This window comes from Galeopterus variegatus, unplaced genomic scaffold (genome assembly GCF_000696425.1).
Source record: "Galeopterus variegatus unplaced genomic scaffold, G_variegatus-3.0.2 Scaffold21, whole genome shotgun sequence".
Classification (NCBI taxonomy): domain Eukaryota; kingdom Metazoa; phylum Chordata; class Mammalia; order Dermoptera; family Cynocephalidae; genus Galeopterus; species Galeopterus variegatus.
This window is the reverse complement of record NW_007726132.1, coordinates 1527513-1542218: the sequence shown is the minus strand read 5'-3', so window position 1 is coordinate 1542218 and position 14706 is coordinate 1527513. Positions and strand designations below refer to the sequence as shown.

The window sequence follows — 14706 nt, the reverse complement described above, 5'->3', positions numbered from 1 at the left end:
TGACCCAGCTATCCCACTCCTGGGAATATACCCAAAGGAATGGAAATCATCAAGTCGAAGGGATACATGTTCCCCAATGTTCATCGCAGCACTCTTTACAATAGTCAAGAGTTGGAACCAGCCCAAATGTCCATCATCGGATGAGTGGATACGGAAAATGTGGTATATCTACACAATGGAATACTATTCTGCTATATAAAAGAATGAAATTCTGCCATTTGCAACGGCATGGATGGACCTAGAGAGAATTATATTAAGTAAAACGAGTCAAGCACAGAAAGAGAAATATCGTATGTTCTCACGTATTTGTGGGAGCTAAAAATAATTAAATAAATAAATACACAAATAAACTGCGGGGGGGGGGGGCGGGGGGGGGAAGAAGACACAACAATCACAATTCCTTGAAGTTGATATGACAAGCGAACAGATATGACGTTGTTGTGGGGTGGGTGAGAGGAGGGAGGGAGATTTCGGTAATGGGCCACGATGATCAACCACATTGTATATTGACAAAATAAAATTAAATCAAAAATAAAGAAAAATAACCCTTTTTCAGTGGGGGTAGGAGGCTGGATTCCAGCTCTCCAAAATAAAACCTGGAGTCAGTAACTCCATAAATGGCCAGGAGGTGGCAGTGATGATGCATAATTGATTTCAATGACCGCCAGCCTGTAAATTAATGAAATTGATCAGATACTGAACGGGCACCCCTCCCTATTAAAAATGTAATGACTTCATCATTTTTAGAGAAATAGGCTCATCATAAAAATGTACAAGCAATAAAGAATTTTTTTTTTCAAAAGCCAATCTCCCCAACCCACTGTAGATAGAAAGACAGAGCTGTGGGGTGGGACAGAGTGGGGGAATAAAGGATCGAATTGTGTGCAGGCAGACACTCCAAAGTACCTTGTTTTATTTGCATACTTTTTGTCCTGTTGGCATTTTTCACATATGTGTTGTGCTCCGCCAGCACAACTCACCCAGTTGTTTAGAGTTGACTCTATATTCTTTATTTCAACAGCTTAGGTTTTATCGCCAGCTCTTTTTCTGGGTTCCTGAGCTCTCTATTTTGGATTCATCTCTTCCTCTCTGGCAAATAGGTACGTTGGGCTCACAGTCCTGCACATTGAGTCCCTTCATGTCCGAGCAGCCACGGCTCAGTGGGGACTCAGGATTCCTCCCACCTGCCTGACTCTCAGTGACTCACTTCTGTGTGGCTGAAGGATTCCTTTTTCACTTTATCAGTTCAAGATTGATCCAAGACGTATCCGAGGTAGATCCTTCTGTATTCATTCCCTTACTATCCCCTTTGCAACCTGCAGATGCAATTTATTCAACAAAGGTCAGGCACCTGCAGACTGCTGACGGGCTTTTGTCTTCCATTGCTTTTTTGGATCCCATGGGTGGGCATGAGTGTGGGCAGTAGAGTAGAGAGGGTAGGTACAGCCCCCAAGATGGAAAATACGGACACTGCAATGACTCCCCAAGCAAGGTACACTGAACCCAACTGGTTGGCCATCTCCCCACACCCTACCCTTGGCCTTGGGCTCATACTCCAACTGAACCCAGGAAGATGGCAGGTCCCAGAGCTTTCTAATGTCCCTCTCGAGGCTGCAGGGACATGGGCAACTTCCACTTTCAAGGGTATTCCTCAATTCACCTTAGGGTTCATCTGGGGCCCTGGAGATGGGCTTTTGGCCAATTCTTGTGATATTTTTCCAACCCTTCTTTCCTAAGTACTGCCACTTAAGGATGGGGTGGGGCTCCGGAACCATGCCAAAACTACTCAAATGGCACCACAATCTTCAGTGGTGTATGGGGCCAGCTGTTTCCATCTTGGCTGCTGCTGTTGAATGTGTGATTTTTTAAATCTCCATTGCTCATCTCATTGGGCATTGAGAGAGGACAGTCCTCAACTCGGAGATTTCAATTCGTTCCATCAACTTGTTCCAGAAGCTCCAGTCCCTGTATGGGAAAACCTCTCCTTGGCTTCGGTTGACTGGCTAGGATTGAAATGTTGCTTATGGGCAGACAAACATAAAACCTGATGTCTGTTCTAGTGGCTGCCTCATCGAAAATTAACCCAACGCCAAGATGTAAATGAAAACATTCCAAGAAAACTCACAGATCTGAATGTGAAGCACAGTGTTTTAACGAAACTGAAGTGTCCTCTGCTCTTTGAATACGGTTCTGGTTTTTCTAAAATCTGCGTGGGCTACAACTTGGACCGTGAAACTGGAGGTATCCAACCGTGTTCTCTTTCAGAGTCTCTGCCAAACCTTTGTTTGCACTGAGAAGCTTGATTTTCAGTGTCTGTGACAATTCATGTAGTCCCACGAGTGACCAACAGGTCCAGAATACACACTGGCTTTTGAAAGCAGATGGTGGTGTTCTGTTATGAGGTGGTACCCACCGTGGTTGAGACCAAGCTTTTATAGATGCTTTTTAGGATCATTTGCAAAAGGAAAACCCTTGGAGATGATTCTTATACAGACAAAACTTGGGCCACCATTGGAAAACCACTAATGTACACAAATCAATTACGGAATAAGATTAAAATCAGGTAATTAGGAATTAGAGGGGGAGTTGGAAAGGGTCTTCTGAGGGATGCCCAGTAGAGTCTAAACGTTGCTGTCTGCTAAACAGTTCACGTGCATACCAATATTTTGTAAACGTCCTGTTACAGGTTTGGCTCCTAACGACAGACTTAGAAGCAGTTCTACACAGCACATAGGAGCTCAAATGACAGATTCCCCACATTCCAACTGGGATAATCAGACTGTCTTGATTTTAGACACACGAGGCATGTGCCGGGGCCAGAGCCAGGCTGTGGCATGCTCAGTACACATCAGGAGGAGTGATAACCTGTGGAAAGCTCATTTCATATGGGCTTAGTGTTCACTGCCCAAACCTGAGCTGCTTTCCAATGAGTTTGGATCAATGTGAAATCACCATTCAGAAATCATGATTGCATGAAGTTGCGTGCATGAAACTGACTCCATATGATAGCAAACAGTGGGGCTCCTTCCCAAGAAACAGTTGCTAAGACTTAAACATCAGTGGTTTATAATAGGCAAAAAAACAGCTCTTCCAAAGCTATCTGAAATATACAGAACAGGACAACTTCCCTTTGGCCCAGTCCCCAAATCCATTCCCATGTACGACCTCATAATAACTTCAGTAAAACACTAGTTTTGTTTATTTTATGTATAAGAATTGTTTTATTATTATAAGTGTGAGGACTTAAGATGAAAAATCTTTAAACAGGGGACATGATTCCCAAGTATTCGCTCAGCAATTTGGGCTGCAGAAAGGCAGGTTCATTTAATATCATGTGTTTTGCAAAGAAGGTGTGCTTTGATCTTTCTCTCCTGAGGACAAAATTCTGCAGCTCCTGCCTGAATAGAAATGACCGCAAAAATTAACATCTATCTATGCAAGTCGGGAGTTTGGCCAAAACCTCTCAGGATGCAGAGCTGAGCAGCCCAGCAACTGGGTTTCAGGGAGACCTACGGAAAAAGACTGAAAGAGCTGGGGACCCCCTGTAATATCTTTAAACTGGATGAGAATGAACATCCGTTCTCCAAGTGTGCATTGGCTTCTGAGGCTGTTAAACTGGGTGTCTTAAAACAATGCAAATTGATCATCTTACAGTTCTGAAGGTCAGAAGTCTCCCTGGCCTAGAATCAAGGTGTCTGCAGGGCCGGTTCCTTCTGGAGGCTCCAGGGGAGAACCCACATGCTTGCCACCCCCTGCTTTTAGAGGCCACCACATTCCTGGGCTCGTGGCCCCTTCCTTCATCTGCAAAGCCAGTGGTCCAACACCCTCCACTCTCTCTTTCTCTGACCTCCGCTTCTATTACCATGTACCCTTCTCTGACTCTGAGTCTCCTACCTCCCTCTTATAAGGACCCCTATGATGACATTTAGGGACCACCCAGATAACCCAGAATCATCTCTCATCTCAAGATCCTCAATGTCATCACATCTACAAAGTCACTTTTGCCAGCTAAGGACACAAGTCACAGGTACCAGGAATGAGATATGAACATCTTTGTGGATGGGGCGGGCTTTTTTCAGTCTACCACAACCTAAATAAATGTAGGAACCCTTAATGCCTAAGCAAACTGAAAACCGGCTCTTCCTCTCCACGGCCCCCTCCAGGGGAGCCTGGGAATCAGCCTCTCTTTGCTCTCTCCTTCGGAAGCCAGCATCCGATTCTCCGTCACACCCGTGTGGTATGCAGGTACTTACATCTTCCCAATGGCATCCTTCAGGTGAGGGCAGGGTCTCATCTACTATCGTGATCTGCTCCAGAGGAACCTGAGCAGGCCAGAGCTGGTCGGACCCCAGTGCTGAATTTGCATACGGCACCTGGGCACTGGGGGTTGAGTCTTCACACGTCTCTCCAGCAGTAGGTGCTGAATCTGCAGTCGGTACCCCAACACCACTGAGGCAAACCTGCACAAAAAAACGGACACACCTAGTAAGTCCTCTCTACATCTTGTAAACTCACCTGCTGCCCTAAGGACCCCCATACCCTACCCTCTGTACTCATTAAATGACTGTCCACAGAACCACCAGATGCTAAGTCTTAAACTTCTCTCATACACAAAGCAGTGCCTAGCAAATAGCCTAGCAGAAAATAATTGGAAACTCAAAGTCTGCCACTTGAATACAAATCAACTCCTCTTTGCTCACATCAAATGATGACAGATGCTTTTAGCTGTCCTTGAAAACTAGCATCTTGCTCCACCCAAATAAAAAAAAACATAGTAAAAGTTGAAATATATATTATTTTCAATTTCCCAAGCGATGCATTTGCAGATATGTGACTCCATTGTACTAGTAAATCCACCAGTTAAAAAAGAAAATCACTCAAGAATGAAAAGTTTCCTAGGACCTAATTAAAAAATGCTTTTGCAAAACAGATGCATTTCTTTGTGAACAGGCTGCAGAAACTTCACCACTTAGAGCAAATAGGGGTTATCACTATAATTTTAAAAATCAAATTGGTGTCAGTCAAAGAATATTTTAAGTCCTCTCCAAACAATTCCTCCAATTAATATTTCAAATGATGGCTGAAAGTGGAAAATATCCACCTGAATGACACGTTAATTAGTAACCGTTAGCCCCTTATCTGTGAGAGCCTCGTTAATTAGTAACCCTTAGCCCCTTATCTGTAAGAGCCTCTTACTCTGAAGGGAATAGCTAATTTAAGTAACCTGTTTCTGCATCCGTCCTATAAATCTGCTCACAAAGCATTCTCTTTTTCTGAGCCAAAAATGTAAAAAATATACATAAATTTTTTGTGAAGAAGTGGCCTGCATTCTTGTGCATGAAATACAGTGCTTGGAAACACAGAGGGTGGATGTGAAGAAAACACACAAGGTGTTGGTCTGGACCGGTTGTCCCTGTCGTCAGCTGTGGGTTTTAAGAGGCACTACCCACTTACTGTGTGTACTGGAGGCCCGTGTTTTTCCTCGGCTTGAACACTCTCATAAAGAGGCAGCACGCTGCTGTGGAAGATCTTCCACCAGAGAGTCAGAAAGGACACCGGCTGCTGATTGCCCAGCGCCGAGCCCTGCTCCATGACTGAGCCAGTCTGCGGATTGAACTTGTAGTTCCAAGGCTTTGTGGACCCCAAGAAGTGGGCTACCTTCGCACTAGAACCGAATCTGAGAAGGAAACAAGATTCCTGATTTCTACTTAGAAGTGATTAAAAAACATCCAGCCCCCATGGGACTCCTCAAAGACACATAGAAACCCCTCTGAACAGTTTCTGTTATTGACAACATCATCACTATCACTCTGATTTGCAGCTCGTTTGCCTAAATACTTTTAAAATTTATTTTTACTTAGTTTTATTTTCATGTTTCTAAAATGTGAATAATTGAATACCCTCATTTGGATACAAGGGTACATTGTATCTATTAATAACAGGCATTTATGCAGCAATATGAAGTTTGCAGTGTTTACTAAGTAACATAATCATAATCCACTGAGATCTTCCTCCAAATTGGAGAATAAATCCATCTTTTAAAAATGGGGGAAAAATTGGGCTGGCCTGTGGCTCACTCGGGAGAGTGCGGTGCTGATAAAAATGGGGGAAAAAGTAGGCAGCAGGGCAGCTCAAATAGTCCTATTGTCATATCCTAAAAATGATAAAGGCAAAGAAATCGTAGCTTGTATAGTAGATATTCCAGCTGCAAACCAGACAACTGGCTTTTTAAAAAATTTTTTGCAAGATTCCAAATTATCTCTTCTCAGCTTTTTATTCTAGTTCTGTATCACCGACCCCCTAGGCACCTTTTAGACTATTTGTCTTTAATCACCTCCCCATGAAATTTCATCGTCATAGTCTCAGTACATACTCATGTTCTGATATTACATCTGGGCTTATCCATTAAAAAAATAAGATTTATTTTTCACTCCGCAAGAACCAATTTCCACCTCCTCGGGGACAATACGGTCCCTGCTGAGAATGTACGCTGTAGAATTATTCATCACCTTGATTATTCTCAGATTTTTTTTTTTATCTAGCAGTAGATCTCACACTTTTTTGGTCCCAGGTCCCCTCGATGCAATTAAAAGTTACTAAAAAACCCAAAGAGCTTTGTTCATGTGGATTCTACTTATACATATTCACCATGACAGAAATTAAAATGGAGAAATTAGAAGACATTTATTAATTCACAAAAAAAAATCAACCCATTGTATATTAACATAAATTTCACATTTTTCATCTAAAATAACTACATATCCAAAAAAAAATAAAAAATAAAAATGGCGAGAAAAGAGATGTCGACTGTCCCAAGAAAAGACAGCTGGTTTCTCACTTCTTTGTCTGGGTTTGGTGTGTTGTCTCATAACATCCACATGGTTTCCATAAAATCCCACCATATACTCATAAGAAAATAAAAGTCAAAAGGAAAAAAATAGCATCTTAGAATCATTTTTTTAAAAAACAGTTTGCAAAGTGGTGGACTAATGGGTGCAAAACTATGCTACCTACCCTAAGTGAATCATTGTGCAATCTAGGCGTGTATTGAAACAACACACAGTACCCTACAAATATGCACAAAAATAAATGAATAAATGTAAGAGGTGTTGACTGTGAAGATAACTGACAGCGTTGTGGGGGAACCCCCAGGGTTCCTTGGACAACACATTGGGGGTGACAGTGATGAAGTCTTGGCTACCTATTATTTATCGCAATAAGCTGGCAGGAGGATGGCACCTATTTCCTTCAATATGCCAACAGCTGATATATGTCCAAAGAGAGAAAGGTTGCTCCGTGGTGGGGAACCTACTGTTTGAAGGCAGGGCCGTAGGTGTACGCGGTGTTACTGCTCAGGTTGTAGGTAAACGGCAAATGCTTCTGGATGTCCGCCGTTGACCAGTCACTGAAGAAACTATTCAACAAGCCTTGGTCGGCCCCTGCATCGTTAGGAGACGCAGAGAATAGGTTAGTAAAGTAACACTGCAGTAACGGGGCAGATGTGTTTGGAGGGCTTCACGTAAACCCTCGCCTTCAGGGTTACTAATTATGTGTCTTTTCTCAGCCAGCTTCTTCTGATTTCTTCCCCAAAGTCACAGGTCACCCAAACCGCTAACAAAAATAAGTGCACATTCTCTTAACATTCTCCACTGATAACCCAAGAAAATAATAATAAAATTTTATACAGTCTCCAAAGCTATCCTCTTATCACCCAACAGGTTTTTTTTCTGGTGGTGACAATCCTTTCCCCACCATTTGTTGCTGGCTTCCTTCATGCTTGTCCTTACCTAGAGGCCACTCTTCTTTGATCCAGTACTTTCTTTTAGTTGACTAGGATTTTGACACATTCCCTACCTACTGACACCCAAAGAGATTTCTGGCTATGGGTTGCTTCCCTTTAATTTTCTCCTTCATTCTATATCAGAGGTCAGCCACGGACACCTTGTGTCTGTTCTTGTTAATAAAGTGTTATTGTGACACTACCATGCTTATTTATATTACTCATGGTTGCTTTTCTGCTACAACTGCAGAACTGAGTGTTTGCAAAAGAGGCCATATGGCCCATAATGGTGAAAATATTTATTTTCTGGCCCCTTAGAGAAAGGTTTGCCCACCTATTCTATAAGATCAGCATTGTCCTCCTCAAGGACATTTTCAGCAGTTCTCTAAGCTGCCTACGTACTCACTTACTTCTTGACTTCTTCCTGTCACCCAGTCTGGCCTAATTCTTCAATTCCCTCTTTGTCTTTGAGTTGCCATCCACAGATATAAGGGTCATAGGAGTGGGGCAAAGGGGTGTGGGTACAGGCAACTGCCCCGTTCTCTTCTGCAGTTTTCCACGTTCACCCTCACATACCATCAAAGCTGCCATGGTCGGTGGCGTGCTGTAGCAAGTGTCTATGTGTTTCCAGTGAGGGCTGGAAGACAAACACCCCACTGTTGAAGCAATCCGGCCACCCAGGATCAGGAGCTGCAGAAAGTTCTCTCCTGTCGAACAACTCATCAATATTGGACAGCACCTGATAAAGCAAAGCACTCGGGTAGACAGCTAAAAATTGCAACCAAAGCTTTAGGATGGGACACACAGATGTTTGGTGGCTGCAAATCCTTGCCCAATATTTTGAGTGACACTTTTCAAGATGTTTAGGCTTATCATTCTCAAAGGAGAAATGTTTGTGGGTCAGACGGCTCTCCAGTTTATTTCAAGTGGTTGAAAGAACACCGTGTCTGATATTAAATTATTTTCTCAAGCTCCCTCATGGAATTCTCTTAATTGTATATCCTCCCTACTTTAGCAAACATGGCCCGTGAAAGTATGGAAACCCATGAACGGAGAGGTTTGCAAGTCAACAGTCTGTGATCAGTTACCTTGGAGAGCTTGACTACTAATTCCAGTTAACGCATATTGACTTTCTCAATTGTGCTCTGCCTGGAGAAAAACATTACTCTGATTGTTTTTATTTTATTTATTTATTTATTTTGCTCAACCAAAACAAAACAATACAGAACTGACTTCTGCCACTCCAATTTCATTTTACATTTTGATTTTCCAAAGGCTGTTTTTCAGAATGCCCACCCTTTGTTGGTACACAGTAGCTCACTACCCCCAGTGACAATCAGGGGATGTCATGGTTTAAAGTCTGGGTGTATCAGTCCAATGAGGACTAAACAATCCAATACACGATTGAGGCAAACATATTTTTTTTCAATTATTTTGTGTAGATGAAACAATGTGATTATAAACCACTACTAGGAAAAGAACATGTTTTCAAATCCCTCACTGTCTTCTGCAGGGTCTAGCACGGTGACCATGGGCATGTTATATCTAGTTCTGATGGACGGAATCACAGTGCCCTAGACAGCAAGGTGCATATCACCTCATGGGAACCTACCAGCAAGAGCTATCAGCCTGCTGAAGGATGGAGAGATGTGGTCTTTGAGGGGTTCTTTATCCAGGGGAGAATCTCAGGCTTACTATCCCACTGTACTCACCAGAGTGTCTGCATCAAGGAAGACACACTTGCTGTAATCAGTAAGGGTCCAACAGTGAAGCTTAGTGAGAGTGACTCCCAGCTCAGGTCTCTTTAGAAAGGCCAGATGGATGTAGTCAGCACTGTCTATCAAGTTCACTTCAATGATCTCATCAAACACTTTGGAGAGGATGACCCTGGAAAAGACACACATTGAATACTAGAGACTGCAGGTGGATATTAACCGGAGAACAACATACTCTTTCAAGATGATGGCCTTTCACTGCTCACAGACGTGGAACTGGCATCTAATTCCCCATCACATGCACTGCAGTCTTGGTGTTCAGGATTTATTTTCCACAGATATCTTAGAGCTGCGCACACTATCCACCCAAGCTTAAAATGCACGTATACTTGAAAAAGATCATTTGAAGAGAACCATCAAGATAAACAGACTTGAGCCATCACTTAGAAATGTAGCTTCCCTCATAAAATGCTGGGACAGAGTGTAGAAACCAAAAGATGCCCACTACAATGTCTATCAGTTTTTACTTTATGTGTTAAAAACCTACATTGTTAGTTGCATACAAGTTGGGACTGAAAGTTTGAAAGACGGTACTTTTTATTAAAATAAAATTTGTCTCTGTTCCATTAGTTAATTAATTAAGTAATGCTGAAATTCTACTTTATCATAGCCTAAAACATCTTGTCATGACAGAAAAATTAAGGAAGGGATAGAAAAAAAATGGACAGAAGCATGTCAAAAGGATACAAGGAGTCAACCAGGAAGAGCTTGCAATTATCAAAATTGAAACAATTTAATCCACAAAATACTATATGTATATGCATATATAAATATACATGATTCTATATGATACAGCAATTGAATAAATGAGTAAGTGAGGGAAAAGGAGCAGGTTGACTTTTGAAAAGAATTCCAAGTAATAAATATAGAAGGGATGAGAAAATAGAAAATTATCATTAGGAAAACACCACAGTAACAATGATTGTAGACCAGATTCACTGATGGATGATCAAGTCAATAGATGAAAGTTTGAGAAGAAACAGGTTAATTGCTTAATCTTAATGTGTCTCTCCCAAGATATTTATCCATTATAAAAGGGAAAATTACAGTGGAGAACCTCAAAAGACAGTGCCTTATCTAGGTGATCACATTTAACGTCACCAGTAACAAGACGTAATGATATCACATACTCCCTGACATGAAGCCCTGAAAAAGTTCACCACTTCTGATGATTTTTTTCTTCCAAAAATGCATAACCTCAGTCTAACCATGAGAAAACCCTGGACAAACCAAAATGGAAGAGCCATCTATGAAATAATTGACCAGTACTTTTGAAAGATGTCAAGGTCAAGACATGTACAGTAAGAATGAGGAGCTGTCACCGATTGGAGGAGACTATTGGATATTCAACAACTAAATTCAGTATAGGGTCTTGGACTGGATAGTGGAACAAAATCATTGTATTTTCAAAATCATTTATTTTCAACATATTTTATTGTTACTTAAGCTGTCTCATGTACAGTATATGGTTGAATTTTATGTTTATTTTCCAATGCTCAATGTCTCACTCTTTTTAAAGAGAGTTTTAATCCATTAACCTTTATTATAATCACTGATATATTTGGATTGAGTCCTGCAATTTTGTTTTATATCATTTTTCCCTTTTTCACTTTATCAGACTTTCTACTTCTTTTTTGTAATCCTTTCCCACCTTTCATTGCATGAATGAAGTTTTCCTCATTTCATGCATTTTCTTTCTTTTTCCTTCCTTCCTTCCTTCCTTCCTTCCTTCCTTCCTTCCTTTTCTTTCTTTCTTTCTTTTTTTTTTTTGTCTTTTTCCGTGTCCGGCAACGGATCGCCCCCGTACCGGACCAGGACCGGCAATGGGATCGCAACCCTCGGCGTTGCCCCCGCGCAGCCAGTGAGCGGGAACCGGTCTGTATGTGGGATCCGAACCCTCGGCGGGAGCACCGCCGCGCTTCCCAAGCGGCGCACTAGCACAGTGCACCACCGGGCCGGCCCCTCTTTCTTTCTTTCTTTCTTTCTTTCTTTCTTTCTTTCTTTCTTTCTTTCTTTCTTTCTTTCTTTCTTTCCTTTCTCTCTCTCTCTCTCTCTCTCTCTCTCTCTCTCTCTCTCTCTCTCTTTCTTTTCTTTCTTTCGTCTTTTTCGTGACCGGTAAGGGGATCGCAACCCTTGGTGTGGTGTCGCCCGCACTGCACTCAGCCAGTGAGCACACCGGCCATTCCTACATAGGATCTGAGCCCACGGCGGGAGCGTCGCTGCGCTCCCAGCGCCGCACTCTCCTGAGTGCACCATGGGGTCATCCCATTTCATGCATTTTCTATTAATGCTTTGAAAGTTGCACATATGAACATCATCTCTAGCTTTCGGGGGGTTACCACTCTTGACTGTCAGCACACGTATTTAAACTTATATATTCTATCAGTTCTAAAGACAGTCATCATCTATCTCTTTGTACACAAAACATGAACATTCGTATATGTTTGCCCATTTTTCTCTCTCTTCTCTGCCACCTCAGTCACCTTCCATGTGAAATGTTAATTCCAGATTTTTTTCATAACTGTGCACGAATGCATTGAGACTTAACTCTCCGTTTTACTCATTTATATGCTTAGCACAGCTTCCTGTATACTTTCATTTTTACTGGATTCACATCTCACTTTGCTTGAATATACCAACTGGCCTTTTTCATAAAGGTCTTGGAAGTGTAGAATTTCTGAGCATTTGCATACTTGAGATATCTTTATTTTCCATTCAAAGCTAAATACAGAAGTCTCATTTCAGTGGGATTTTTCACCAAAACAGAAGCATCAATTCTCCCAACTGGATTGATCCTGAAAGGTATTCAGAAGTGTTTCTTCATTCTGTGTGCTCTCAGATTGTATCATTTTGTATTTTTGTTTGGACTTTCTTCATTTATCCTGCTCAGTACTCAGACAGCCTTAATCTAAAATCCTTTCTCAGAGCTGAAATAAGACATGAGTTATTTTCTTTGCCTAGCTCTCTCTTCTTTCCTTTCTCTTTTCTCGCTCCTTCCTTCCTCTTTCTCATTCTTTCTCTTCCTTTCTTCTTTTTTTCTCTCCTTCTTCCTTCTTGAAACTCTTCTTTGACAGACATTGAAGCTTCTATGCCTGTACTTTTATATCCCCTAGCTTTCCTCTTATACTCAACATTTATTGGTACAATTTCACTGCTCATTATTGAAAGGAGCTATACCTCTCAGACAGTACTATCCCATCACCAAATTTCCCTACTTTTTGCTCAGTTATTTATGGAATTTATAGCATCTTCCTGGTTATATAAAGATCCAGTGGGGAGGGCTACAGAACTAGCAGTCTACCTTACTACAAATAGCACTGTGATTTAGGTCCTTATCTCCTTTGGTTCAGCTTTGCCTGTTTCCTTAAAATAAATTCCTGGAAGTAGAGTCAAGTTTCATGAACACAATTTGTTTGAAGCTACAAGCACATGCTCCTGGGATTGTTTCTCTGCAGGAAGACCACCCTATGACACAACTGTACCACACAGCCTGGGGGAGTGGTGGTCTCCCACCTTCTACACCCCTGGTCATGTATGACCATGGCTCACTGTTGACTTTTACTGCCCTGACTACTACAAGGCATCATCTCTCAACCCTCTCAATGACTGTGAATAAAAATATCTCCACCCATTCTGCAATATTGAATCCTTCCCACTATTTCTGGGATGTTGTTTTGGAATATGTTAGAGTTCATTTGGAGTAGACTTTGAGACAAACAAATAAAGCTTACCAACCCTAAGGCAACAGGGACCCATGAGGAAGTCATACATGCTTTTCTGGGGCCCTTCTGGCTTTACCAGGACAGTTCTATAAAAGAATATAACTCAATCCACACCATCAATTGAAACACAGGGCAGATTGCAGAGGACCCCCCAGGGATGAGTGTTGCTATGGGTTGAATGTGTCCCCCAAAAGTTCATCTGTTGGAAACTTAAATTCCATTGTAACACTGTTAAGAGAGTGGGAAATCCTATACAGTATTTGAAAGATGGGACCTTTGAGAGTTGATTAGATTGTGAGGGCTGTATCCTCATTGAATGGGTTGATCCATTCATTGAGTCATGGGCGTGGTTCTGATGGCTTTATAAGGAGAAAAGTGAGCAGGTCAGCTCTCTCTTGCTCAGACTGTTCTCACTATGTGGCACCCGGTACTGCTGTAGAGAGTAGCCACCAAAGAGAAGGCCCTTGCTAGATGCATCCCCTGGACTTTGGACTTCTCAGCCCCTGTGACTGTAAGAAATAAATTGCATTTTTTAATAAATTACTCAGTTTCAGGCATTCTGTTATAAGCAATAGAAATACACTAGTAGAAGTGTCTACTCCTATGGGCATCTTTCCCAACTATGAACCTCCTGGAGCCTCTGGTCTGAATCTGAAAGGACAGAGGCTTGGACACAGGATAATGTCCCTTTGGCCAAATTTATTTTCTTCCCTTTCCTTTCTTTCTGGGGCCTGAATGGCTTATTTTAGACAAGACAAAATACAAGTTAAGCATCAAATAATTTGAAATATTTATAAGAGAATGGGTTATAGCCAATTTGTTCCAGTTACTAGTTTTGTTTTGTTCTTTTTTTTTAATTTCTGAAAGGGATAATTTCTTCACCAATTTTAGTTTTTTCTCTCTAAGTACCACTTCAGCTGCCTTTTTTGGTTTGTCTAGGCAACATTCACATTGCTATGATTTTCTTAGCATACGAGGGTATTTCAGAAAGTTCATGGAAAGATTCATGTTATCTTTTAACTCTATTTTTCCATGGACTTTTTGAAGGATGCTACTATATTTCAATCTTTCACATGTTCACTGGTCAAGTTCTTTAGGGAGCAAATCGGGTTTAAAATGTCTGAGGATACACTGGGTTTTTTGTTTGTTTGTTTGCTTGTTTTTTAGTTCAGCTATTAATGTCTAGATTTATTATATCCTAGTCAAAGTATATAACATTTACCTCCTGTTTCAAGCAACATATTAAATGCGTCTTTGTCCCACTAGTATAAAATCAATTTTTCTAAGTGGTCTTGGTTGATAAGAGAGAAAGATGATTGTTTACATAATGCATAATGTTTAAGAGAACCTTATGCATTATTCATTAGACACATTTACTTGCCTTATTTGCGGGTTAAAGACTAGAAGGACTTTTTAAAAAAAATGATAC

The 14706-nt window shown here is 41.3% G+C and overlaps 1 protein-coding gene across 1 annotated transcript in view; it reads right to left on the bottom strand.

The window, feature by feature from the left end:
• GYG2 (glycogenin 2) overlaps positions 1 to 14706 on the bottom strand; it is a 44266-nt gene that overhangs the window by 15898 nt on the left and 13662 nt on the right. The window contains exons 3-7 of the mRNA XM_008568227.1: positions 9493 to 9667; positions 8357 to 8519; positions 7313 to 7439; positions 5455 to 5677; positions 4254 to 4460 (exon numbers count right to left, since the gene is read on the bottom strand). Of these exons, the coding sequence (XP_008566449.1) occupies positions 4254 to 4460; positions 5455 to 5677; positions 7313 to 7439; positions 8357 to 8519; positions 9493 to 9667 (895 nt within the window). The remainder of the gene's footprint in view (positions 1 to 4253; positions 4461 to 5454; positions 5678 to 7312; positions 7440 to 8356; positions 8520 to 9492; positions 9668 to 14706) is intronic.